Raw genomic sequence first — 27,396 nt, forward strand, 5'->3', positions numbered from 1 at the left:
CGCGCCTTCCCCCTGGGGGGCGGGGCGAGGGGCGGGATTACACGTGGCCACGCCCCCACCGTGGCGGATTGGTCGGCGGCCGAGTGACGCAACGCACAAGGTGGGGGGGGTGGGTGTCGCGCTGCCGCTGCCGGCCGTAAAGCGCGGAAGGTCAGTCAGGCCTCCTCCTGCTCCAGGTGAGCCGGCGCGGCCCCGCTGTCCCCGCGGCCCTGGCCCGTTCCCCCCGTACCGGGGCCGCCTGCCTGCACCGCCCCGTGCCCTCATCTCCCCTTCCGGCGGCCTTGCAGCGCTCGGCCAAGGGCCTACCCCGCTCCCCGGGTCGGGGACTCCGGCGGAGTCAAGCAGGCCCGGAGGGCGATTCCCCGCCTCGGGGGGTGCCCGCGGGGCTGAGCCGCTTCCCGCCCTCACACGCGGCCCATCCGGCGCTGTGTCCCCCTCTCGGTGCGGGTGTGCCGGGCTGCGGGCAAGAGAAACCGCCAACCTGCAGCGATAACGTGCCCGGCGCAGGCTGGTGTGCAATGGGTCCCTGGGCTGAGCTGCTGTGCGGTGTCACCGCGGTCAGAGGCCCTGGGTAACGTCCTGTGGTAAAATCAACATTACCAGAGCGTGTGTCTCTTGTTCCTTGTTACTCTGACCACAGTCTTTGTTTTCTTCATCAGGTAGAGGCCTGACAACATTAATATCAAGCTTATTTATGTTGTATTAGCCTTTATGAACGATGTCAGAAACTGCTGGCTTTCTCTGATCTACCTGTTGGCCTGAGAGCATTCTCGCTGTTCTTTTACAGCTTTCATCAGGTTCTTTGCTCATTGTCAAGTTATGCTGCCATCAAAGATGAAGATGTAATGCTTTGTACCCATTAATTATATGATCTAAGTTTAAATCTTAATAGACTGTTGTTTCAGGACAGAGTAACTGTTTACCTATTTGTTTACTCATCAGCTTTCCCATGCCCACTTGTACCCAACACACCACATGATGTTTGTTGCTGCCAACCTTGTGTATAATAAGATAAGTAGTAATGCGATTCTCATATTTTCCTTCCTAGAAGGAGTGGTACTGAGTTAACGTCTGAACACGTCTAGGTGGTGCTTTCAGAAAACTGACAAGCAGCTGCCAGGATGTTCCTGCGATTACTGTCAGATGTACGGTGGCAGGCGACTCACCCAAAATGGAGAAGAATGACCTGCTCACGGCGCAGTACCTCAAGTACAGCAGAACCTGCTCCGGTTCCCTTGCCAGCAGAGGCGCAGGTTGTCATCTGCGGTGGTGGAATCATGGGCACCTCTGTGGCTTATCACCTTTCCAAGATGGGTTGGAAGGATGTAGTCTTACTTGAGCAGGGCAGGTAAGGATTTCTGATAACAAAAACAAAGAAACAGGACTTCTTTGCATAATACTGTCTGCTGTAACAAGTTGTTTCTATCTTCTCACCTCATATTGGAGCCATGGAATAGGCTTACTTGGAACAGTAGTAACACCACTTACTACTTCTTCACAGCGCAGGGCAGACCTGCAAGGTGAAGGGTGTCCCCTGTGTGATTGTGGTGGGTTAGCCTTGGTTAAGGGCCCAGTTCCCACACAGCCACTCGCTTTCCTTCCTCAGCAAGACAGGGAGAGAATAGGCTGAAGAAGCTTGTGGATCAAAATAAAGACATGAAGATTGTTTAGCAGCTACTGCCATGGGCAAAATAGGCCTGCCTTAGGGAGAATTAAATTTAAATAATTAAAGAAGTACTTTATTTCTTGATAGTTAAAATAGATTCAGGTAGTGAGAAACAAAACCAACAAATGTTAAAACAACACCTTTCCTTTCCCATGCTTATCACTCCTGCACTCTGAGGTCTTCTGCTCCACCCCCATCAACCTGAGGAAGTGCAGAGGGTAAACGGTGGGTGTGTGGTCACTGCTGGGCCCTGGTGTGGGTCCTGTATAGGCTGCAGTTCTTGTCAGGTGAGCTGTGCCCTGCTGTAGGTTTTCCATGGACCACAGTTGCTTCTGGAGATATCCATAATTACACAATCACATAAAACACAATGCAGCTGGCAAAGGTGGGCCAGTTTAAGACAACTGAAAATTGCTGTAAATCATTCAGTCCCTGTTGACTGTCTCTAGAAGTAGGATGTGATATGTATATGAAGCATTACACCACTAGCAAAGCTCAAAAGAGATTGTGGGAGATGAGGAGGTTATAAGCAGACATCACTAAATCACCCTCTAAGCTGGTTAAAGGCTCGGATTATCTAGTTTGTCTGTTGCAGGATTTAGCGCCTGTCTGTAAAAGACAAAGGCTGTTATGGTTTGACTGAATACCGGTGTGTGTGCTCCTGGGTGAGATGGGTCCACGGGCTGTGGCAGAGCACATAGATCCTGTTGAAAGCTGATGTGCGGCCCTTACCTGTTATTTAGATTTCTGTTTCAGAGGTGGGCTCATGGTGTTGTCATTAAGCAACTTGGTCACGAGACAGTGCTGAAGACTTAGGGGGTTTGATGAGGTGTTTTTCACAGCAGCTCTAGCGTTCAAATAGTTTCTGGGCTGATCATATTTACTGTCTAGCCTTAGAGCTTCCTACCTGCTGCTGCCTTTAAGAACAATGAGCTGTGACTCCTTGACTTTGTGTGGCTGGGAAGCAGGTAATAGCGAGTTCTTCACAGTTTCAAAGAGAGGAAATTGGGTTGTATCATCCGAGGCCTAGTGAGCGTTGTCTTTCTGAGTGAAATTAGCTGCAAGGCTAATTGTTACTAGCCTGGAGTGCGGTATGAATACCCCGTTAGAGATCTTCATTGAGTTAGATGTGCTAGAAACTCAGTCTGTGTGTGTGCTCAATGAAAAAGAAGAACATGTCATTAGCAGAGACATCTTACATGAAGCATGGCATGGTGAAACCCTGCTTCCGCTGTTCCCATTGGAATTGAGTAGGGATGTAGCAAAAAAAACACCTGACTCCCCTGATTCCTAGGTTGAACTGTCAGGAGAATATGGACATATGAGGCCAAGGGCAGTCTGCTCCAAGGCTTGTGTAGGCAAGTGGGAAAATGCAGGATTGCTTTAGCAGCAGGAAAGGTGACTTAGAAGTATTGTGGAAGCAGTTTGCGAGAGAAATGCTTAAAACTGAATAGTCTTCACCTCTCTGCACTGCAGGGAGATTTTAATAGCTTTCTATCTGTACGGCAACCTTTCACCAAATAGCTAGGGGGACAGTGGTTTAAGGACAGTTTAAAAAGAGATAAGAAATGTGTGTACCTATCTATGGCAGTTGCTGCACAGTAAGAGGGACTTCTTACTGTAAACTGCAAAGTTGCATGACTCAAAGTTAATTTTCATTTGAGGGAAATCCTGATTTGGAGAAAACCAAAAAAAATTATGCTTAAGTCAACCTGCCTGATTCTTTCTAAGTGCTTTCTTTTGAAAAATTTCACTATTTAGGACTAGTTAAAGAGAAGTGATTTTGAAATACAATGTGTTTTCAAAACCGAGCTAAAGGAAAAAACATTCTAGAGGTTGCATTATCCCTGCATCATCCACCTTACACCTTTTGGCCCAGGGTGTTTGGAGGAGAGGTTGCTGTCTGGTTCATGCTGGCAGCACATGCTGGGGGGTGCTCACCTCTCTGCCTGCCAGCCCAATGAGACCTTTGCAACTTCTTCTGCAGATTGGCCGCTGGTACCACTCGCTTCTCTGCCGGCATCGTGAGCACAGCCAGGCACCTGTCTGTAGAGCTGAAGATGGCAGACTATTCAAACAAGCTCTACCAGCAGCTGGAACAAGAGACGGGAGTAAGCACAGGTATTGAAAGTGCAAACATTGAGTGGTCTTTGGGAAACAAAATCAAATTACTGACACTGAAACACAAATGTGATTCTACAGTCTTAAGAATTGGTGGTTCCTGTTCAAAAAGGGTACATTTGGACTGAATCAGACTCAAAGGGATGTTACTAATGCGATCAGAAGAATGAAAAGAAGGGTATGAGGTGGGCAAACCAAAGGCAGACTGCCTGCGAACTCTGACAGTTATTATGTTGTCTGGAACTTGCTCAAACGTAGGTGAATTTTCACAAGGGCACAAGAAAGTATATTGCAGTGACTGGAGCAAATGGCCCATTTTCTGTACCAATTCACTTGTCAAAATAAGGTTAACAGAAGCACTAAAGCTTTGGCAAAGCAAGGTGTTTTACTCTAGTTCTACCCTGGAAATAGCAAGAAAACATTGTGTTGAAATTCTCCATCTCCCTCCAAAATGCTCAGACATGTACCTGAGAGGAAGAACTTGATCACTGAAGGTTTTCTGCTGACAAAGACTTATGATATTTGTCAGGCTCAACAGAGGTTAATATCTGCCTGTAATTAAGATTAGTATTCATCAGTTGCAGGTGGTAGAGTCACAAAATGTCTGCGTTTAGTTGGTTTATTATTTTGAGTAGTTATTAGATCACTTTTTTTGCCAGTAGCCTCTTTTAATAGGTACCATGTGTGAAGTTGTGGTTGGTTTGTTTGTGGGGTTTTTTGCTTGTTTTTGTTTAGTTGGTTTGTGTTTTTTTTTGGGGGGGGAGGGGGATGTTGTGTTTTCTTTTTTTTTATAAACATGAGAAAATGTAATGGAGTTAGAACACAAGTCAAAATTAAATTGCTTTTTGAAAAGTTGACTAATGCAGTTTTTAATTACTATCTGATAAGAGTTTAAAGTTATTTGAGGACCTGGGATTTCCAGGCTCCTGAGTAGTGGAAGCAACAGCAATAATATTAAAGCAATGTGTCTGAGATTAAAAGGAATTGAAGATCCTGTCCAAATCTGATTTGACTTTGGTCACTGTCATAGGGTACGTGAAGACAGGCTCTATTTCCCTGGCGCAGACTCAGGATCGACTAATCTCTCTGAAACGCATCGCTTCGTCACTGAAGTACGTATAAGCAGGAAATATAACTGATCTCAAGTTTGCACCAGCTCTCCTGCAAGACTCATATTTCTTATGTTCTGTGGCAGTGTAATGGGGATACCTTGTGAAATTATCACCCCAAAGCAAGTGGCACAGCTCCACCCACTGATCAACATCCATGACCTTGTGGGGGCCATGTATGTGCCAGAAGATGCACTCGTGTCATCTGCCAATGTGAGTCTGGCTCTGGCAACCGCTGCCTCACGGAATGGTATGAGGTTTCTTTAACTATAGAGTGCTCTCCTGCATGATAGTTCTCTTCTTTCCACAAAAGACAATTATGTTTTGTTTCGCTTTTGGTATTCTGAGGACTAAAGACCAAAACTTGGTTTTATCTATAAGTTTCAGGTTCTTTAAAAATCTATTTTTTTCCCAAGAGCAAGGCAGTCCTCTTTTTGAACATACTGAATCTTTACAGATCTGCTGAGATGATCAAGCACCAGTTCTTACTGGTTATGTGTTTCTCTGAATAAGCACACACTCTTCTGTCATAAAAACAATCCTTCATGGGACCTGACTCAAAATTACACATCAAAAGAGTTTTAATTATCTACAAATGCAAAGGTGTGACTGAATCCTTATAGAATATTTCGTTAAGCACATATGCTTTGGAAATGGATTTGGAAGTGTAGTAATAAGTGATGTTTGCCCAGCACTTGGACAAATTTGGAGTGATCTGAAAGTGAGAGAAAGGTTAGATATGGTAACAGAGGTGAAACTCATTAAGGATGCAAGTCCATCAGATTGGAAAAAGCTACTTAGGAAGATACCTGTCTTAGCTTCTTTTAGTCCAGCTTTTTTTGCGTACTGTTAATTGATTTTTTTTTTTTTTTTCACAAAATGACTTATTTCCTATAAAAGAACTGGTCTTGCTGTGTGAAACTACAGACTTTGTTACATAAATGAATTGTAATGGAAAGAAATCCATAGCTGAGACACTTTTTTTTTCATGTTGTTTATACTGGGGTGTATTTATCACCCAGATTGTCACATGGAAGAAAGTACTGTAACTCTTCATAGTCTCAGCCCTTAAATTATGTACCAATTGTATGCAAGATATTTTACAAATAAGAGGGTTTCACTTAGGAATTGCTGGGTCAAGAATAGAAATTTTGTCTTAAAGAGAAAACAAGCATTTGAAATGTTTAACGTTAGCAGCCTGACACATCAGAAAGAAGGCTTGTGGGTATACTGACTTTCTTGTGTCCTCTTCAGGTGTCCAGATTCATGAACGGACAAGTGTCAGTCATGTCTCAATCCAGAAGGGTCGTGTGACTGGAGTCGAGACTGACAGAGGACAGATTAAATGTCAGTACTTCGTCAACTGCGCTGGCCAGGTTAAATTATTAAATTTTTTCTTTTGTTTTTTTCTTTGGTTAAGAACACAAGCACTTTCCTGAGGGTTGTATTCTTTTTCCTTTTCTTTTTTTCTTTTTACAGTTTGTGGTTTTGTTTGGTTTACTAGAGTAGATCAAAGTCGTGTTATTCAGATGCTTAGACCAGCATGTTGTGAAGGAAGAAAGCAGTGCTGGCTGTGTGCTTGGCACCAAAGGCTGGATGTTAACCTGCTGGGGAGCACCCTGCAGCTTGTTGGTACAGCTCTGCCCATGGTCTCTGTCCTGGAGGCGCAGCCTTCTGACAGGAAGAATTTTGCTTTGGCTCTTAGTGAGAGTTTGTCTCTCTCTACCCTTCTTTCCTTCTCTCACACGCACACTGAAAGACCCCTTTTCTGTTGTTTTTCTCTTAGTGTTGTGTCTTCTCCAGTTTGAAAATACATCTGACAATTGTTGTTTCTCAGCTTGCAGCTGGTTGTTTTGTTCATGTTTGGCTTCAGCAGTACGGGCACCAAAATCCTGACTATTCTGCTTCTAGAGGCAGAGCCTAGTGTTGACTTTGGTGTATGGATCTTAATTTGCTTTTGTCTTGTAAACTGATACTTCTTAGTCTTGAACCAGGGCCTCACTTTTCTAGATCTTTTATGAGGAACAGAAGAGCAGTCTTTGTCCTAAATGATTCACATTCTAAGCCAAGAGGAAAAAATGTGTGTCTGTTTAAGGTTTAGGGGACTAAACAGAACCTTATTTGGCCTTTTTTGAAAGCAAACCCCCGGAGAGGACCTGTGCTTTTGTCCTGCCTTTTTAAAATTGGCATTAATTTTCTTTTTGCATTTAAACATGCACTTTTTTATTTCAGTGGGCCTATGAGTTGGGCCACTCTGGGAAGGAACCAGTCCATATCCCACTCCATGCCTGTGAACACTTCTACCTCCTGACACATCCTTTGAAGGAACCTCTGGCAAGCAACTTACCAAGTAAGGATTCTTCAGCTCTACCTCACTTTTCTTAGTGAATTATATCTGCCTTGCCAAGGTGACGCATAGTTTACAACATAAAGACCACCTAAGGGCTATCAGTTCTCAGCTCACTTGGGATTGTGAAGTACGTTCTAGCTGAATTGCTTTGAATATCATCTTTCAGTGGTATAATCTCTTGCCTTACTCTTGGGGAAGCTTTTGCTGCAGAAATTGATTTTCAGAGTCAGTCATCTTAGCAGGAGGATGACCATGATTCTGTTTTGACTGGTAGGTGTGTCTGAGACTTGGATTGTTACATTTTTGGGCTGGAGAGGGTGCTAGCCTTGGCACTGTGTTTTCCTTGCAGGCTGCTGTCCCCAAATGGCCCATCTATTCCTTTCCTCCAACTGAAGCTAAGGCTTTACAATGGCATTTACATGTCTATGAGCTGTAGGGGCAACCAAAGCACTTGAGGTAATTGCTCCTCCCCCTCATGTTCTGGCTTTTGGATCCCTTAAAGAAAAGCTCTTCTGTTTGAAAACTGTGGTTGGGAAGTAGAAAGCTTTGCTTATTTAGTCTCAGTCTTTAGAAAGACTTTTTGCTTCTAATAAATAATGTATATACTCTCCAGGGAATTCAGCTCTAACCAGAGACCGTGAGTGCTTCACTTTTACTTGACTAAGTTTTTTCCTATATATAAATATATATATTTACAGCTTTTCTGTACACGGGAAAATTGCAATGGAACATGTCAGGTGCAGTATCAGAAATGCTGCAAGTTGACACTACCCCTGGGAGAAGCAATCCAGACCTGACTGCTTGTCCTCCCCCCAGTGCTGCCTGCCTGCTTTGTGCTGGTGGCCTGCAGCACACTGAATCAGTGATGCATCCCCCTTAAAATTAACTGCTCTTAATATAGGAAGAGAAAGAAGGGGAGAGCAGGACAGCTCTTGGTGAAAGGTCTGGTCTTGAGTGCAGTTCCAGTGGAACTAAGCCAATCAGTGCCCCAAGAGATCTGACTCCACTTGTGTCCTCCCACTCTTGGTGACACTGTCCTGCTGGCTTGGGTGCTCTTCAGATTCTATTCAGTTTACTATGCTACCCAAAAGTTAACATGCATGATTGTGGTGGGAGTTGGTGCTGGTTCAGTAATCTAAACTGGCTCACCAAGGCGTCATGCAAGAACCAGAACGGTGTGAAGTGTGGGATTGTGGGACTGACACTGTCCCTTCTCATGTCAAGGGGCCACTAGCTTGGCCCAGCCTGTCACCAGACCCCATCATTGGTGTATGTGGGACAATAGATAGCTCTCCATTCTCTCAATTCCCTTCCCACCTCTTCTCTTTCCTCTGCAGCTATTGTAGACCCAGATGGCAGAATCTACATCCGCAACTGGCAAGGTGGCATCCTCTCCGGGGGCTTTGAGAAAAACCCCAAACCTCTCTTCACAGAGGGACGGAACCAACTGGAGATTCAGAACCTTCAAGAAGACTGGGATCATTTTGGTATGTTAGGGAGGAAAGATGTCCACAGCAATAAAACATGTGGCTTCCTGCAGAAGGTGGAGTTAGCAACAACACAGGCTGTTGTTGACCTGTGAGCATGTGTCTACCTTTGCCTGAAAGATGTGGGAGAGGTGAACATTCTGTCTAATTCATTCATCTCTTCGTTTGTCAGTAATTTGCATAAACACCTTTACTAAGGACTACTTTGATATCTGTGTAGTGTTTAAAAGCACTTGCTAACCATCACTGTATATTAATTTCCTTTAGTGCAATGAGGCGCTACATAAACTTTCCTACTCTGTTCTTCTACTTCATTTGATTTTTGACTGTCAGTGCCACATGCTGCTCCTCTCGTGACGCTGCAGATCAACACCGTTGACCTGCCATGTAGCTGAGGTATTTTGTTTCTGCAGCTCTTCAGCAGTGACTGCCAAGTGCATTTCCATCGGTGACTGTTGCTTTGTGGGCAGAACTTGAGATTGTTGCTTCCCAGAGTTCATCCCACCATCGACAGTGGTGGTTTATTATATTCCAGATGTTCTGTCTTTCTCTTCTCTTCTCTTCTCTTTCCATTTTATTAGATTCTGGTTTTATATTCTGTATGTACTTTTACAGGGAGCGCTATTTCTGCAGGAAAGAACCCTGCATGGTTTATGAATCTTTTTCTTATTTTTTCCTCTTTTATGCCTCGTTTGTGTGTGCCCTCTCATCTTCAAATCTGCCTTTTTTTCCAGGGATCCAGTTTTCCCTTGTGTCAGAGCTCTTTGCATCCCTTGTGAATGCACATGCCTCTCTATGTAACTTCAGGCATGGATGGATTTTCACTGATTTCTTTCTGCAATGGTAGTATGTTCTTCTAGCTGCTCCTCAGGATAAATTGATTAATTTTACTTTCATTTCTATGGGATAGTGTGTTGGTACCATCGAAATTTAAACTCCAGGGAGTGGAACCAGGATGGGGTGCAGTTTTGTGCTGGCATATGCTAAACGTTTTTAGATCTGTAGGTGCCTACAGACTTGGTTGAAGATATTAGCTTCACTAATGAGTTGCCTGAGCTCTGCAACCACTTCTACTGCTGAAATGAAAAGTCACTGCTTGCTGGCACCCACAAATTGCCCATGTGTTGGAAGCAGCGGCATGTTATGTTCCAGCATTGCCCTTTTATCAGTTCAAACATGCCAAACAGTTGAGCAGAGTCAGAGCTTACTCAGCCAATATTTGATCCTTTTTTAGGGTTGTGGTTCCTGTGGTTTGAGCTCTTGCATTAGTGCTTTGATCTCTTTCATTGAAACACCCTTTGATTTTAAAATAACCTGTTCAGTTGCTTAAATGTTGGGCTGGATATGATAACAAATCTAACACTGATCCCTCTTCTTATCAAAAAATATCTGTAACTACAGGCTCTCACTCTGGAATTCTAGTGCATGTGAGAGAGAGGAAAAAAGGCAGGTTAGAAAGACTGGTTCTGCTTATAACATTTTAGGTAATGTGCAATCTGATTATTTTACGGCTTGCTAGTAAATCTGAGGAGTGTTATTATTGCTGAATCTTTAAGACTTTTGTCTGGAGTACTCTGCAAGGTAACTTCTGGACAAGAAAAACAGAGTAGATGGCTTATCCCTTTATTAACGCTCTCAAATATCAGACTCTGAAAAATTGCCAAAGGACCTTTCCAGCGTGACTGGGCAATGAAGTGGCAAGGAAATTCAATGAGGATAAATGTGAAGTGATGCAAGTGAAACGTGCTGGTCTTACTTTCACCATACAAGATGATGGGCTTCGAACTGACGTTGGGGTTGTATTAGTTTTGTGAAGCTCAGTAGCAGTCAAAGCAAAAGACAAGTTAGGAATTATTAGGAAAGGAGCAGTAAACACAATCATTATGCAACACTAAATCCTTGGTTTTCCAGATACTAGTTGTTCTAGGCTCCCTATAACCAGAGAGTATTGCATGACTGGAGAAGACCTGGTGAAAGAGCAGCAAGAAGCTGATGAAAGCTTGGAACAGTTTCCAAGCAAGGAACAAAAAATGACTGAGTGGGCTGGGAAAAAAGAGATGACAGAAGGGAAATAGAGGTCTGTGAAATCTTAAATGAGATGGACAGGGTAGATGGGGATATCCTGTTCACTGTCTCCTCTATTATGCCAACTGAGAGGCATCAAAAAAAGTTAATTGAGTGTGAATTTCAAAATGAAAGGAGGTGATTCCTCATACAACAAATACTAAATATGTGGAACTCCATGTCAATGTCTGTTGGATATTCTCATGAGTTTGGGGAATACTGGTCAAGTACTTAGAGAGAGATGGATTTAGGAGTTACTAAAGAGGGAAAACATAGCATGAGCTCAGAGGATTTCCTAAAAACCTGTTAAGTGGAGGCTGGCAGAGTGCATGGGACAAGTGTCATATAGATTTGCCTTTTCTTATTCCTTGGCAGTATCTGTTTGACATCTATTCCTGTTGTTTTCCCTAACAAAACTGAACATGCTCTTACACTGTTGAAAATAATCCTGGGCCCTTTTCTGGTATGCTCTGTGATCCCCTTCAAGTAGTTTATCCTATGACTGTATTGAAACATGGAAGCAGTTTCCATCTGTTCAGGTACCAGCAAGCCTCTGTCTTGCTGTCCACTTTGAAGGTGAAGCAGCTGAAATGTGTCGAGACTGAAGGCTGTGTCTTTTCGTCTTTGTCTTGGGTCCTAGAGCCACTTCTCAGTGCCCTTCTGCGCAGGATGCCGGATTTGGAGGCTCTGCAGATCATGCAGTTAGTGAATTGCCCGGAGTCCTTCACACCAGATATGCGATGCATCATGGGAGAGTCGCCCACCGTGCGGGGCTACTTCGTTCTGGCTGGCATGAACTCGGCTGGTATCTCATATGGTGGGGGAGCAGGCAAGTAAGTGGTTTATCACTGTTATGCATGTAAGTAAGGTTTTAACCAAGAAAAGAGACTGCTCAGGTGATCCTTCTGTGCAGAATGTTCTATTCAATATTTGTCACCTCCTCCCTGACAAAGATTCCTCTTCTGTTTCCAACTTGAGTGAAGGAGAGGAGCAGTTGCCATGTTCTGATTATGTTCTCCTGTGTGTATTCCAAATCTGTGCTGGACTCTCTCCTGTCCTGCACACCTCCCCACAGGCATCACATCTCAGTGATCAGCAGCCTGCTGGGGTTCACATAAGGTTCCTTAGAGCTAACCAGCCCAATTTTTTTTTCTTTTTTAAATCTACCAGGAAGAGATAAAATCTTAGCAAAGCATATATTCCCTCATCCACTGTGCTTCATGATCCTCTTTATATTATTTGATTGAAGTCCTTAAATCACTCAAGTTGACACAGCAGCTAATTTCTCTGAAAGGAGAGTGCATCCGATGGAGAAGCAGCAGCAAATCTGCAATGCCAGTGCTGTTAGTACTGTTGAAGACTGTCCTCTGCCAGTGAGCTAGGGATGGAACCATTTCCCAGTAAAATCCAGTTCCTATGTTAATGCAGATACTTTGACAGGCATATAAATGTGACCCTAGCAGCAAAGTTGCTTGCAGAATGGTCAGTACTCCCTCCGATTGCCATTTGGTTTTGGCAGCACAGCATCCCTTCTGCCATACAGCCTTCTTAACAAGCTGCTTGTTTTTCATGGCAGGTGTTAGTGTCTGCATCTGTCTCCACTGGTTTCTGCCCATTATCTAATAATTTAACTCACCAGTGAAGCAACTTGTGATTTTTTTCTTTGTTGTGTAAAACATAGCAAATCTTTGCAGTGAGGTTCTCTAAGAATCAAAATATTTTCTGAAGGTAAAAGCACTGTTTGTCTCTTTGTTGCTACACCCTCAAGATAAGCAGCTTAGCTTGCTAACGTAACTTTTAATGATCAGTCTCAAATCCCTTTGTTTTTCTGTTTACTGACTGTGAACAGATCCTTCTGCTCTGCTTTGGTCTGAGCTGCCTTTGTCCTTTAGCTCTGGATCATGCCTTCCTCCTTCACTGCTAGAAGTGTAGCTAAACATAACTTGGCTGGCACCTCGTACTGAAATGAATGCTGTCACTGATGGTTTGGGGCTGAGCCTACACCAGGTACTGAAAAATGACAAAGCGTCAGCCTCCTAACTCCAACATAAAGGTACTCGGCACCTCCTTTTGTAGTGTAGCCTAAGGGCTTGACACAGTATCAGCCAGGCTACCTTTCCAGGCTCTGGTTCCATTTACCACCTGTCCTTAACTTCCTGCTGCCTTGTATGTTCCATCCTAACGGGGAAATTAATAATTTGGAAATCTGGTGGATGGGTTTTACAAAGGGAAACCTTCCAGATTCTGCTAGTATTTAGAATACCGTGTCAGTTGTCTTCTCTCTCCCTACTGCGAGAAATTCCCATGTCCACATTGCATTGCTTCTGACTTCCAAGCTAGACTCTTTGCTTTAGGACATTGGCAGATATCTCAGTCGTTCTTTATTTCTTCTGTCAGGTACCTGGCAGAGTGGATGGTAAATGGGTATCCATCAGAAAATGTCTGGCCTCTGGATTTGAAACGTTTTGGTACCCTTCAGAGCAGTCGCACTTTCCTCCGGCACCGTGTGATGGAAGTAATGCGTAAGTGTGCTCTCTGCATTCTGTGCTGGCCAGGCTGGTCAAGATTTCTCTGTTTGCTCTTTGCTACACTGTCGCTCCTCTGTCATCACTCTGAGAACCATTTTCCTCCTTTGGGGCAGTTTTTGTTATCGTAACAGTATTGACATGAGACCATAAGTATCTATAAATATAAGCCTTCTGTTTCAATATTGTTACTCTGATTTTGTATAGCTACGAACAGATCAAAACAGCTTTGTCAGTTTTCAAAAACAGAAAAGAAAGGTCAGAACTGTTTTGAGGGAATTTCATTGATGACCCAGATATCAGTAAGTATGTTTATTGGTAATCTGGAGGAAAATTTTAGATGATCACTTTGCCTAATAACAGATCTTTGTGATGATTGCAGCCCTCATGTGTGATCTGAAGGTTCCCCGTTGGGACTTCCAGACTGGCCGGCAGCTGCGTACTTCACCACTGTACGACCGCCTGGATGCACAGGGAGCTCGGTGGATGGAGAAGCACGGATTTGAGAGAGTCAAGTATTTTGTCCCACCTGGGACAGGTGAGAACATATTTTCCTCTGTCTAGTGCATCCCTATTGGTCTGTGTGAGATCTTAGTTCATCCAGTTTATAAATTGTCCCTTTGGTTCTTTTTTACATTAGATCTGCTGGATTTGGAACAGAGCAAAACCTTTTACAAACCAGACTGGTTTGATATTGTGGGTTCTGAAGTCAAGTGCTGTAAGGAAGCGGTTTGTGTCATTGACATGTCATCTTTTACCAAGTTTGAAATAAGTGTAAGTACCTAGGAAGTGACAAAGCATCAGCCAGTAGAGGTGGCTTTTAGTTTATTATTGACTGCTGTTGCACAATTCTGTTTGTCCTATTGAGGATAGATAGAGGAAGTCAAGCTGTATGACCAGCTTCAGGTTGTACCACAATATTCAGCATAGATTGCTTTATTTCTGTTGAAGGCCTAGTTTATAGAAATACCAGCTCAATCTATAAATAGAATTTGACCTCTGGCACTGTGGCACCATTGTATCCTGTTACACTTGAGACATCAGTGTCACTATCATTATAAATGGAAGGAATTTGGGCCAGGACGTTGATGTGATCTTAAAGTGCCCCAGTGGATTTGTTTTGCTCAGACAGCTTGTCTGATTTCCTCTCCCTCTCAATTCCTGCAGTCCACAGGAGACGAGGCCCTGGAGAATCTGCAGTATCTCTTCTCAAATGACCTGGATGTGCCAGTTGGGCATGTTGTGCATACAGGCATGCTTAATGAGAAAGGAGGTTATGAGAATGACTGCAGCATAGCACGGCTGAGCAAACGCAGGTGAGTTTGCAGATGGCATCTTTATCTGTCACCCCGTGGGTGTTAGAGCCTTTAAGAACCTCTTAATGGAGGGCACCAACTTTTTTCCCATCTTTAAAGATAAAAGAAAAGTCTTGTTCTCCGCATCTGTTCCTAATTCAGTAACTCAGATGAGAGGGAGCTCCTGAATTTACCAGTATTGGGAAAATACGCCTTTTTCTGGGACTACAGGTGAACATAGACTTCTACAAAATTTTAGACCTTCAGGTTTTTCATTTCTTAATTGAAAGACAAATTGTTTTCAGCAGTCATTGGAGTTTGTTAATTTAGGTAATCATTTAAAGTGCAAACCAAATGATTCCTCACTGGCTTCTGGCCAATTTCCTCATTGGAATTGCATGCTGAAAATAACACTTTCTGATTATTTCAACTTCCATTGCAGTATGGGGACTCCTAATTCTCAGCTCTGCAGTCTCATGGTTTGTTTTTGTGTTCTCTGGTGCGAACTGCCATGATCACAGGATCTCATCCTTAGACTTAACGGTTTGGGCTCTCTTTGGCATTTAACAAAAAAACCTTCTAATTTTTAAAAACCTTCGTGGGCATGTCCCGACTGAATGTTGGTTTTATTTCTCTGGACCGTTTTCTCTGTGTGTTCTCATTGTATTGGTGTGAAAGCATTCTTTGCTGCTCTTTCAATTAGAAACAGCTTTTCTTTCTCTTCCTCTTCTGTCTGCATTCATGTATTGCTTAAAAGTATTGTCCTTCTCTGTGTGAAACCAGTAGCTTTCCTCCTTGCCTAGTCATTGCTGCAGATGTTATCTCTGTCAATAATGTACTTTAAATCGCAGTTTGTATGAGAGAGACTTACACAACAAGTAGCTCATTTTCACATATCAAGTGGAGTTCTGTTTTTGGAAACTGTTAATAATAACCACCATTGTGTGTGAAAAGACTTTTGCTGCAACAAGAAATTGCTCTGTGAACCAAACACTCTTCTGACTGTCAGAGCAGACAGAATCACTGGTGGTGAAGAGCTGTGAATACCTTCTGCAAAATGATTGTGACCTTTGAGATACCCTGTGAACATTCTGTAGAACTGCCTGTCTTCCACTTCTAGTCACTTCTTGTCACCAAACTGCTGCTAACGCTGAAGGCTGGGGTTTCTTGTCATGATGGATGTGATGGCACTGAGCCAGAGACTTTAGCTGTGGTTTTTGCAAACCAGCTTGTTTTGGTCTCCTGTAGCTTGGAAGCTGCTGAATGGCTCCAGTAGTTCATGGACAGAGAATTAACCAAATAGTTTTGTGGCTTGTCTGTTCATTGTTTGTTGGTTTCAATGTGTCTGTTCCAGTTTCTTCATGATTTCCCCTACTGACCAACAAGTCCATTGCTGGACCTGGCTGAAGAACCGCTTGCCCGATGACAGCAACCTGACCCTGGAAGACGTGACCTGGAAGTACACGGGTGAGAAATCACTGAAAACAGACCTCCGTATACAGCCTGAAATCACAAATAGTGTGTTGTGCTTCATACCAGTTAATTGTTTAAGGTGTCTAGAGTGGTGGCTGGGTCTCCTTTCCAGTTGAATAAAAATAGCGATTCAGAGACTTCCCTCTAGCAAGCCATGAGCTGGGAGACAGCATTCTTTTCCTGTGGACTGTCAGGAGAGAGAATTGAATTACTCTTTCCTCTGCTCTTAAATGTAAATGTACCTATTAGTTCAATGAACACTAAGAGTTTAGAAATTGGGGGATGCATATATACAAGTTAGGCAGCAAGCCAGACCTGTCCAGTCTCATCCTAATACCCTTATCTTCCCCTCTTTAGCTCTCAATCTGATTGGCCCCCGTGCTGTGGATGTCTTGTCAGAGTTGTCATATGCCCCGATGACTCCAGAACACTTTCCCTCTCTGTTTTGCAAGGTGTGTGACTGTTCTTCCTTCCTCCTCACCCTGCTAGGTTTTTCAAAGCATGTGGAAGGAGGGGAAGAATTATGTTTTGGGTAGTTAGAGGGGAATTTAGATTTACATATAGAATTACTGCAGTTACTGAGCTAGGTTGGTAATGTACTCTCTAGGCTCACTTTAACTATAGCTCTTTGGGTTGTTCTTGCTGAACATACAGGTAAATATGCATTTGTTTTCAATATTTCACTCACTGTAGGCTTGATGCCATTTGATATATTGGTGTATATTTCATATAACCAGTTATGAAGGTGTCAGTCAGAGGGGCAGCTGGGATCAGTGACTCTAGAAGTCACTGTCTCCTGTCACGTTAAAAGGCTGAGCAGAGAGCTCAGTTCTGTCTTGTATCTAGAATACAAGCCTGTGTCCTGACCTAGTTCCAAGGCTTAGTGCCAAGCATCCTGAAGTGATTACAAAGTCTGGATAATGTGGTGTCACTATTTGCATTTTTAAATTTAAATTCTTCGCAAGTATTTGCCCGTGGTGAGCTTCAGTGATGAAGGGGAGAGAGAGCTGGCCAGTGTAGTTTGTGTTAAGCATTGTGCTCCTTCTGGGTCTCTGTGCTGTGTTCCAATCTGGATGATTTCACCCCCTCTGATTCCACAGGAGATGAGCGTGGGCTATGCTAATGGCATCCGTGTGATGAGTATCACTCACACAGGAGAACCTGGATTCGTGCTTTATATCCCCATAGAGGTAAGAGTACACTGTAGCCTTAGCTGATTAAAACAGTTGCTTGCATGCATAATCAGAAACACTTTCCGAGTTGACTCAGGATGATGAAATGTCTGGTCTGTACCATGCAGGCACCAGGGGAAGTTTCCCTGCTCCATATTGCCTTCCACTTGGGCAGGTGTCTTGTGCTCCAGAGGCAGGGCACAGTAATGGCCATGGTGCTGTGTCAGATGCTGTTTCCCTCTCCTGGTGTTTGTTCACAGCTCTGCGTTTCACCCTTCCTTTACAGTACGCCCTTCACGTCTACAACGAGGTGATGAACATGGGGCAGAAGTACGGGATTCGGAACGCCGGTTATTATGCACTCCGCAGCCTGCGCATTGAGAAGTTCTTTGCGTTCTGGGGCCAGGATCTGGATGCTTTTACCACTCCTATGGAGTGTGGACGTGAGTTCCAGGTCAAGTTGGAAAAGGTACAGTGGGAAACTGAAATCTACTCCTGCACTAGGGTCTGCCATTGCACCAGGGGTGGATGGGAGAGCAACACTGAGCTGAAAAAAACACCATCCAATGGGGTAGATATATGAGGTCCCTTCCAATCCCTAACATTCTGTGATTGCTTTTTTGATGGAGATGTGTGCAGTGTGTAACCACAACCTATGTTTCTGTACTTCATAAAGGTGCTACAAATATCAAAAATAGTCTGTCCTCCTTCCTGGGCAGCATTCCCAGTGTTGTGTGTAGTGTCCCATGTTGCTCATGTGTGCAGTGCTTGGTGTGGCAAGGCTGCCATGTACCTTACACGTACTCAGCGTTTGTGATTCTTCCAGCTGTTTTCCCAGTCTGATGAAGTAAAAGCCAGCCTGTGCACCAAGTGGCATGTAATTAAATTAAATATGAGGACAGGTGCCAAGAACAGGTGGTTCTCTGTTTTTACTAAACCAGGAAAGTTCTCTGTTTTTATTAAAATATAGAACAGCATAGATTTGTATCCTGATTGTTGTGGTGGCAGGTGACATCTCTGTCACTTGCTCGTTATCTTCTTTCTTGCATCTTTGCACAAGCCAAAACAAATGCTTGTATCAAATAATTCAGAGAAGGGAATGGAGTGATTAGGAACACAAATTTCATATGTTCTTACAGTTTCACTCTGGTTTATAAAACGTGGTAGATTTATGGAACCAGAAAAATGGCAAAAACTAGAATGGTGACATATTTTTACTGCAATGAAAATTAGAATGAATTTTTTTAAAGGCCAAATTCACAAATGGTTTTGTATCTGGAACAACTAATGTGACAGAAAAGCTGCTGTCTGAGCTGGGCTTCTTGCCTATAGAAGCAGCCTGTCTTGACAGGGCCTGATTTCCAAGCGCAAATTCACCGTGTGTCAGAAAGTGTGTCTGCTAAAACTCAGCAACTGCTACAGTTCATGATCCTTTCATCAGCTGACGTTTCCTTTTCTCCCCAGGGAACGGAGTTTATTGGCCAGGAAGCGCTGTTGGAACAGAAGCAGAATGGTGTGTACAAGCGCTTTACCATGTTCATTCTTGAGGACCACGACACAGATACGGACCTCTGGCCCTGGTGGGGAGAGCCCATTTTCCGCAACGGCCGCTACGTGGGCAAGACCACCAGCAGCGCCTACAGCTACACCCTGGAGCGGCATGTCTGCCTCGGCTTTGTACACCACTTTGACGAGAAGACGGGAGAAGAGCTGGTGGTGACAGCTGACTTCATCAACAACGGCGACTACGCAATCGACATCGCTGGGCAGCGCTTCCAGGCCAAAGCCAAGCTCTACCCCTTCAGCTCCCTCTTCACGCAGCGTCGCCGCAAGGATGAGGAGGAACTGAGTGGCTACCAGAGGGAGTAGTGCTGACTAGACCTGACTCCTTTTCCCAAACTGGAGTCTTCTGCCACCATCTTCCAGTCTTCTCACCCCATATATTTCTTTCTTTTCCTTTCTTGTTGTGCAACTTTTAAACTTTTTCCAGTGTGTTACATTTTGTATATTTTAAAACTTTCATTTTTGAGCTTCCTCGATCCTGTCTGTCTCCCTCCTTCACCCCTTTGCTTGCCAGGAGCCCCAGTGGATGAAGCGCAGTGCTCAGCATGCATCCAGAAGTCCACGGTGATGGGAAGGGTTCAGGTGAAGCCCTGAGGACTACACCCTTCCTGTCTCCTCTCCAGCATAAGGACAGCAGGTATTTGCTGCCTGTAGTTCAGACGAAAGCTGTGACTTCACCCTGCTCTCGCATATCTTCTTGTAGAGGGGTCAGTACGTCAATGCACACAGCAATAGAACGATCAGCTACCTCACTGGTGCGAGACAGAGCGGTGTGTGAGCAGCAGCCAAGAGGCAGGTTTTGGTATAGTTCAGCCTGTCACTGCCTCCCTTTGTACATTATTTCTTTACCATAACGAACAGGGAGTCAAGTAGATTTAATCATCAGATCACTGAGGTGACAGTAGCACTGGTAAGTTTGTTGTTGTTGCGATTGGATCTTTGTGTGGGGTCACTGAAATTAGATGACCTCTAAATGTAAGTGAAGATCAACACCTGTGTTTCACTTCTATAAAGGAATGGGATTTGTTTGGGTTTTTTATTAGCAAAAATACTGAATTCGAACAAAGACAAATGTTAGTGTTTAAGCAGTGTTGAAAAGCTGCTTCTGTTTAAGCTGCACAGTATACAGTCTCTGGGGATTTTCTTTCACTTTATGTGACTTGGTCAAGCTCCTCTGGCAAGGTTCGTGCAGTGAACACAAGTTTCATGTAAAACTTGGGTTGGTTTGGGGAACTTGAACAGCAGGAGGGGACAACTTATTGTGTTTTCAGCTGCCTGTGGTTGTTTTGAAAGTCAAAGACCCAGCATTTTGCTCACCTGTGGTGCTGGCAGTATTGCAGGAAACATTGGGTTTTCTTCTGATGGTGAGAGCAGCTCAGCAGCTCCTGCCAGTCTTGAGAAGTCATCTTCTGTTCTTCTCAAATCTGTTGCCCTTCTTGCTTCTCTGTCTTGGTAGTTCCTCAGCTGGAGGGATTGAGTAGAGAGAGAACAGGGAGTGTGACGGTGGGACTATAAATTTCTTTCCTTCAGCAAAGCTCTTTGCTGTCACGTTCCTCACACAGATGCTGCAGACAGTGCAGCTGGGATTCACCCCTTCTTCAAGTGTCCAAGTGAGGTGATTCAAACATTGATGGTTAATGGTAAATAAGTGGGGGGATGCTGAATTCTATTGCACACATTTCTATCTTCTTCTTCCCATTGTGAGCACAGTCAACAGCAAAGATTCTCTTTATTTACTTGAAAAAGGTCTGTTAAACATTTCCTTTGCCTCTGCCACTCACATACTCATCATGGTGTTTCTACTCCATCATCTTTCTGTCTGGAGTTCAAACACAACCCTGCACCAATGTTTGCCGTGACAGCCATGATGAACATTTTCTCTATGATCTAGAGTCTGTTTTGGGCGCTTTCTTTTCTGGGTAAATTGTGAGCGTCAGTAGTGTAAATGGGAGCTCAAAACCTTGCCTTATTCTTGTTTGAAGTTTGTTTTCTACTGCTTTAGTTGCTTCAGGTCATGCCTTCCGTTGAGTCTGTGGTCTGCGGGTTCATGAGTCAGATGTTCTCAGGATGCAGAAGGAGTTGGCAGCAAAGGTGGAAATCCAAAACGTTCACACCTTAAAGCAGGTTGTCAGAGCAAGCTCCCCCATCCAGGGTGATATGGCAGCTGTGAAGCCAAGGAGTGAGAGTAGAGAAAGGGTTAAGAGAATTAAGAATTGGAGCATGTGGTGTAGTAGGTTGAATGTAGATGTCACTTCTTCAAGCTCTCCTTTGTGAATGGTGAATTCCTTTGTAGAGTGTGACCTCTTTGAGGGTTTCAACTTTCAAATTGACATGCAAAAGTTCCCATCTCTGAAATGCAGGGGCCAGAGTAGGACAGCTTTTTCTTGTTGGGAATCTTGCAGCTGAGAGTTTTCTGTGTGGCTGCTGGAGGCGGAGATCCCACTTGGTTGCGATTTCTTCCAAACTCCCCTATTAATTGCTGTTTGAATAAAAATTTTGCCTGGTGTATCAGGATTCATTGCTTAAATGAAAGATTCATAAGGCATCTTATAGCAGTGTGAAATCCAGTTGCTTCTTACTTGTCTTTGCCGCGTAGAGGGATACTATGATCCCACAAGGAGGACCTCTGCTCTACCAGCCTGTCACCTGGGAATAGTGCACCAGGTCACTCCGGAATACTTGTCTGTCCTCTTGTCCCTCCATTGGTTTTATGGGATGTTACTGTGCCTTCCTTATCCAGGGAAACAGGCACTGAACCAAAGAGTTCTATACATGATATGTAGGATGTCTGTTAGAGCAGCCCTTCTGATTAGCGTTTATTGGTGATTTGTTGTTGCTGGTGAGGCACAATGCTTCTTCAGGAGAAAATGAGGTATACAACTGAGGCGAGCTAGAGTACTTCATGCAGCTCCTGAAGAGAGAAGTCGGCTAGAACCCTTCCGTTTGTTCTCTGCAGTTAGAACTTGTTGAGACCAAACAGGAAAGTTAGGAGCATTCTGTCTTCTACCAACTGCACATTCCTGAAGTATCATTTGAGTTGCAGCCAGATTATATTCCTCCTTGGGATTATTTTTTCTTTGCCCTGATTTATAGGTGCCTTTTAGTTCCTCAGACAACTTTTGGTAGGGGTGTCTCTTCCCACAGCAGTTCTGACAATAAAATTGTGTTTTATGAGCTACTTTTGTCATTATGTCTGCTTGGGTTTATTTTATGTCTATATCTACTGACTTTTCAGTACCAAAAATAGAGAGTGAAAATAGTTTTCCATCATACCGATAGATAGAGCAACACTTTGTGTGATGTTATGTTTGCTGTTTGAGACTTGGAGATAGGTGGTTTGATAATTGCCAGTCTTGCAGCTCATTAACACCCACTCTGGCTCTCCCTGCTGTGAATTCTGATTCTAGTTTTATATCTGAACCTGTAGTCTTCAGCTGTCATTCAAGCTTAGTTGATTTAATGTCTGGCAGCTATTTTTAGCCTTATAATGTTAAAGAATAGTTTGCCTTCACCAACTTAAATACTCGTCAAGGGGACAGTTGGATAGCATGTTTTAAAATAGTGCTAGATCCAGAGGAAGGTCCTTCTAGCATAGTATTTTCTTCCAGAGGTATTAAACGGTGATGTAAGACTCTAATGCCTTTATCTGATAAGTAAAAGTAGAGCACCTCAGAAAAGAACAAAAGCAGTTCGAGAGTTACCACCTTTAGTACGACTGGAAAGTAGAAAATTAGAAATCAGATCTTGGAAGCTGCTCTGACACAGCCTTAGCATCTAAGATGGTCAATAATGTGGACTATAAAATTGTACATCATGATTCTCATCCTTAAAGTTACCTTAAAATGCATTCTGCTGAGAAAGGCAGTTTGTTCTCACTCTGCGTGGTAAGAAGATGAACTTTGGCTGGGAAATACTAAAATAGCATCCCCCTCCTCTGCAGCAAAAGGGGCGATGGCCTCGTTCTGTGCAGCAGCAGCAGCTCTGCCCTGTGCCATTATCAGTTCTCAGAGTTTTGCTGTCCAGAATGGGAACAGCCCCATAGATTTCGTTCACACAGGCAGCCTTGCAAGAGAAACACTTGAAGGAAAGCTAACTGGGGATCAGTTAAAGAAAATATTTTAGCTTTTTGGCTAAAATGTTATAGGTTGAGCATAGCTCAATTTAGGATAAACTTATTACCCAGCAGTGACAAATGTTAAGGCAAGTGTGGCCTGTGGGCGGTGTGCACTTGGCACGTGTGGGATTGTTTGTTCTTACCCCAGAAGTCAGCACCTGAGTGGGTTTGCTGGCATGTGGCAGTGGTGAAACTCAATGTGCAGTGTTCCTGTGTGCTGGGAAGGGCTCGCTTGCCCCAGTGCTGTCTGTAGTGCGGGGAGCTTGTGTAAGAGGTAGCACTTACTGGGCAGCCTCTTCCATTACATGGTTTTTCCAGAGGTATTGCGTTGTCTTACACTTGTTGTGTCCTTGCCTGAGTTCTCATGTTCTGTTAGGCCTTGAGTGAGTACGGAAAGGCTTGGGTAAAAATGGTATTAGGGAATAAGGAGTTTATTGTTCATGTTTAATGATCTGAGGATAAAATTAAAGCAGTCTATGTAGGAATTATGTTTTCTGTTTTAGGAGGGTGTGTTATAGTGATTTTCACATGTATCTTTGCCAGACTTAGTTTCTTCTTGTTTTCCCTCTCTTGTTTTCCCTGTGCTGACTCTGGTGTCCAGATTTGATGTGCCTTGTTGAACAGTTTCTTACTATTACTTTGTGGGAAGGAAGGGAGGCTGTGAAACCTGCACTGCATCTCTGAGTCTTGGTGCAGAGTTACTTTCCTCCTTTCTACTTTTGCATTCGAGCTTCCACTGATCCTGTTGCTGTTCCTGCAACACCTCCAGACTCCAGCCTGTGCTGCTGCAGGACCTCTCATGGTTAAGGTTCTTCTCTTTGTTCCATGAAGTGCTTCATCATCTGAGCCAGGTTGGCTCTAGATCTGTCTCTTTGCCTTGATTTAAGCTCTTCAGCTTCTAGATGGTGCAGGTACCAACATCTGAACTTCCAGGCAGGTTTGCAGCCACTGTGTGTTCAATCCCCTATCCCTGTGCCAGGGTTTTTCCACTCTCCTCAGCACTTCTCTCATCTCCTTCCTCAGGCAGCTGAGCACATCACTTCCTTTTGTCCATCAGAGAGTGAAGCACAGCAAAATAAAACCAGGCAAGGGGATGGCAGAGTGGCTGAGCTGAGGTAGAAGAAGAGACCACTTAAGCCCAGCCTTGGAGAGATTATCAGCCGTGATTCCCAGCTCAGGAAGCATCTTCCTCTGCAGAATTAGTGCTGGACAGACGCTGGGTGACTACAATGGCTCTGGACAGAATCGGGACAGCGTTATCGAGGAAGCGAGAGTGGTGCTGCCACTTGTTTTCCAACGTACATTTCCCTCTGTCATTTTGGGAGAGGTGGGGAGTGTGAGCACCAGTTTGCTCAGAACATTTGTCTCTCTCTGGCATGTTCTTGCAAGTTGCATCTAAGTGTAAAGGTACAGCATTGACATCGCTAACCTTGTCCTTCCAGCACACTTTAACCAAAATGGTTACATTTTGGGATAAATCTATAAAAACAAGATAGTTTCCGTGCTTGGGTAGGAGGGGGCAAGCTGCTTGCAAGGGCAGAACTTGTTTTAATTTCAAACAGAACACTTGGCTGCTGATTATGTCCAGCAAAAACATTCACAACCTCGAGATTTGTCTTCCCAAATTATTTCATTATCATACTTCATCAGGCTAATTTCCACCTACTTCAGGATGCTTTTTTATTTTAAACTCCCTTTTCTTTAACTGATTGTTTGGGGTTTTATTTTTAAAGAACACCTTTAGTCAGAGAACAGGACTTGGGGAAGGAGAGGTTAATGTCATCAGATGACTTCAGCTGTCTCTAAAAGCATTGGAAAATTTTCTTTGCACTTTAAACTTTCCTTAAGCATTATGATTGTAGTGTGCTCATAGCCCTCGGCAAGAGTAGTCTGTGCATTTGATAGAGGGGAAAAAAACTTTAAATATTTGTAAATGCCTTAAAGCATTAAAGTGAGGTGTTTGGGCCCTGCTTGTGCTTGCCGCTTGATTTTTCTTCCTGGAAAGCTGTGTGCTGAGCGTTCAGAGCAGACACAAACGTCAGCAGATACTTTTGAGCAAGTCCTGGGGAGGGTGGAAGCTGCTGTTGCAGTTTGCTGCTGATCTGAGGCTGGAATTTGTATTGAACTAAACTAAATGAGCTGGGAGCCCCTGTGCCTGTACAGCTGCCTGTGTTGATGCCTTCCCTATTTTTTTTCCCCCCGGAAATGGATTTATTCCCTGTATCACTCATGCTATAACGGGTTTTCTTCTTTCTTTAAAGAAAGAAGCCTGGGCTGGTGTAGAATTCTCTGCAAGTGTCCTGTTGCATTACAGGAAACAAAATTCTCTGCTTGAACGCCTTCCTGCTGTACCAGCTGCGTTTGCAGGCAGGAGTCGGGAGAAGCAGGAGCGGAGGGATGTTCTGCTGCCCGGGATGTTTGTTGAGATGGCTCTGAGACTTCTCGTCTCCCATTTGTCTCAAAGCTCTGCTGGGTTCCTGATGTCAGGCGGACTGCTGGGATCCAGCACAAAACAAAGCGTTGCTTTGCAGGGATGACACGCCACGCTGACTTACTTTGTTCAGAGATATCACCTGTTTGGAATGAGGTTGTGCCATGAAGAGGAGTGCTAAATTACAATGAAAGAGGCACCAGAGGAAGGTGTTCACATTAATGTTTATCGATTTGTCAATGCTGGTAACAGCTGATCTTCCCACACAGATGCTTGACACCTGCTACAAGCAGAGCAGATACTTGGGAGCCGTCAGCCATCCCAAGTGGGGCGTGATCCGTTCTGTGCCTATGGAGAAAAGTCACTGTCACCTTTCACCGTGGCACTGCTGAGATTTCGTCCACTCTACAAAGAATTTATCCTGCTTTTCCCATAGTGGAACAGGTTTCACTTACACCTTTCTTCCGGTGTAACTGGAGGCACAAGAATGTCCCTGAAGTCCTCGATGGGTTCTCCTGTGCCTCATGGTCAGGCTTGCACCAGGGCACATCTGTGCTTCTGGAGAAGCGACCCAGGCCACGCGTGGGGTAAGCAGCACATGTGGGTGCGAGGGCGGGTGTTTCCAGCTCTCCCACCACGTGATGTTTCCTGCATCTTCAGGAAGAGTTTGGGAAAACCCTCCTTGGCCCAGATCAGCTCCTTGCTGCTGCTCCTAAGCCGACTTGCTTGCTTTCCGTCGCTTTCTGCTCTGGCCCTGCAGCTCCCGCCACAGCGCGTTTGACAGGAGACCTGAGCTCTGTGGGAGAATCTGTCCCGATTCTTGGACAGGTGCTTGGTGCAGGTCTCCTGAGCACAGACTGCCATCTTCTGAACTTCTGAACCAGTATGTCCCATCCCCACCATCGCTTCTGGTTATCAAGTGCACCAGTTTCCTTGTCCAATGCCCCTTCATGCTTTTAATCAGTCTCCCAATAACAGATTTTTAAAGGGCTAGGAGGACTTCTGAAGCGGGCTACTGCTGAAATTTCAAGAACAACTGAAGTTTGAACCTGTGAAAGCATTTTTCTAGTGCCTTACACTTGAGAATGTTGCACGATGGATGTAGCTGAGGTGGAACAGAGCAAGGAGCAACTTCAGTAGCTTGGTTCCCCAGCCTCTAGAGCCATCTCCATCTCCCCTCGCGGAGACACCAATAGACACCAACAGATCATCTCTGGCAACGCAGGGATGACACTTTTTAAATCCCTTTGAGCTCTGGGCTTGTAGAAATGTTGAACTGTAAAACCTTGCAGCGGGTTGCCTGCCTCTGAGAGGAGCGGTGGTCTCACCTCTGCCAGTTTTGGATTCCAAGGGGTTTAGGAGAGACAAAGCTGCTCTGACCATGGTGGAGGACATGGACACTTGTTCCCAAGCGCACAAGTCGGGGTGAGTTTGCTGCTCTCCACTGAGGCCGTGTTGTTATGTACGCTGTATTTATATCAGGCTTTATTTCATTTCATATTTGGGTTGGCTTAAATGTTACTAGGTTTGTATATTAATAAAGAGGTGTTTTAACTACTCCCGAATTTGGTGATTTGTTATGCGAGACCCTTGTGTGTCTTTCAGGATCCAACCCCCGGTCACCTGGATGGATCCCACAGGGACACTCGGCCTCTTGCAGGGTCCAGCATTTGGCGCTGGGGACTGGAGCCAGTTCTGGCGCAGCTGGGTCACCTGGGAAAAGCCACTTCCCCTGCCTGCACCTGCGCCCACCTTCAAAATCACATCCTAAGAGTTCGTCCATGTCCTTCCCTGTGCCCGTGTGGGATTGGAGCCTCTATTTTAGGCTCCGAGGATGGTCAGGAAGGGGTCAGAGACGGGGCACCAGGCACCCAGGGGTGGGCTCAGCTCCTGCTCTGGGGAACAGGTGTTAATTGCAGCTGGTGGCTGATGTCCAGCCCAGAGGGAGAGGGAGAAGATCCTCCCGGCCCCACCAAAACTCCCACTCCTTTTCCCTCCTCTCCTGACCCCACTGACACCTGGGCTT

General features: G+C 44.5%; 1 protein-coding gene across 6 annotated transcripts; it reads left to right on the forward strand.

Moving 5' to 3' along the window:
* The first annotated feature begins 61 nt into the window (after positions 1-61).
* PDPR (pyruvate dehydrogenase phosphatase regulatory subunit) lies at positions 62-26,928 on the forward strand. Of its 6 annotated transcripts, none has more exons than XR_010465963.1 (19): positions 74-176; positions 1,049-1,348; positions 3,654-3,787; positions 4,818-4,899; positions 4,983-5,146; positions 6,151-6,272; positions 7,129-7,246; positions 8,584-8,733; positions 11,438-11,630; positions 13,195-13,319; positions 13,705-13,860; positions 13,963-14,096; positions 14,490-14,638; positions 15,972-16,084; positions 16,448-16,542; positions 17,191-17,280; positions 17,549-17,731; positions 18,727-19,735; positions 25,201-26,928. XR_010465963.1 is itself a non-coding variant. In XM_065028978.1 (18 exons), the coding sequence occupies exons 2-18, from the start codon at positions 1,122-1,124 to the stop codon at positions 19,129-19,131; spliced, it is 2,640 nt and encodes an 879-aa protein (XP_064885050.1). In that variant the 5' UTR covers positions 62-176; positions 1,052-1,121; the 3' UTR covers positions 19,132-26,928. The 6 variants fall into 6 exon arrangements, 2 of the variants coding, with proteins under 2 accessions (XP_064885050.1, XP_064885049.1); XR_010465964.1 differs by having other exon boundaries at positions 25,254-26,928; XR_010465965.1 differs by having other exon boundaries at positions 18,727-19,462.
* The last annotated feature ends 468 nt before the right edge of the window (positions 26,929-27,396 follow it).

Source organism: Columba livia, chromosome 13 (assembly GCF_036013475.1).
Source record: "Columba livia isolate bColLiv1 breed racing homer chromosome 13, bColLiv1.pat.W.v2, whole genome shotgun sequence".
In the NCBI taxonomy this organism is placed as follows: domain Eukaryota; kingdom Metazoa; phylum Chordata; class Aves; order Columbiformes; family Columbidae; genus Columba; species Columba livia.

Excerpts from the sequence above, each read along its gene's own strand:
- PDPR (XM_065028978.1), top strand. The coding sequence starts at position 1,122 with ATGTTCCTGCGATTACTGTCAGATGTACGGTGGCAGGCGACTCACCCA. Across the intron at positions 4,900-4,982 it reads CGCATCGCTTCGTCACTGAA|TGTAATGGGGATACCTTGTG; the intron begins GTACGTATAAGC and ends GTTCTGTGGCAG. Across the intron at positions 16,543-17,190 it reads TTCCCTCTCTGTTTTGCAAG|GAGATGAGCGTGGGCTATGC; the intron begins GTGTGTGACTGT and ends CTGATTCCACAG.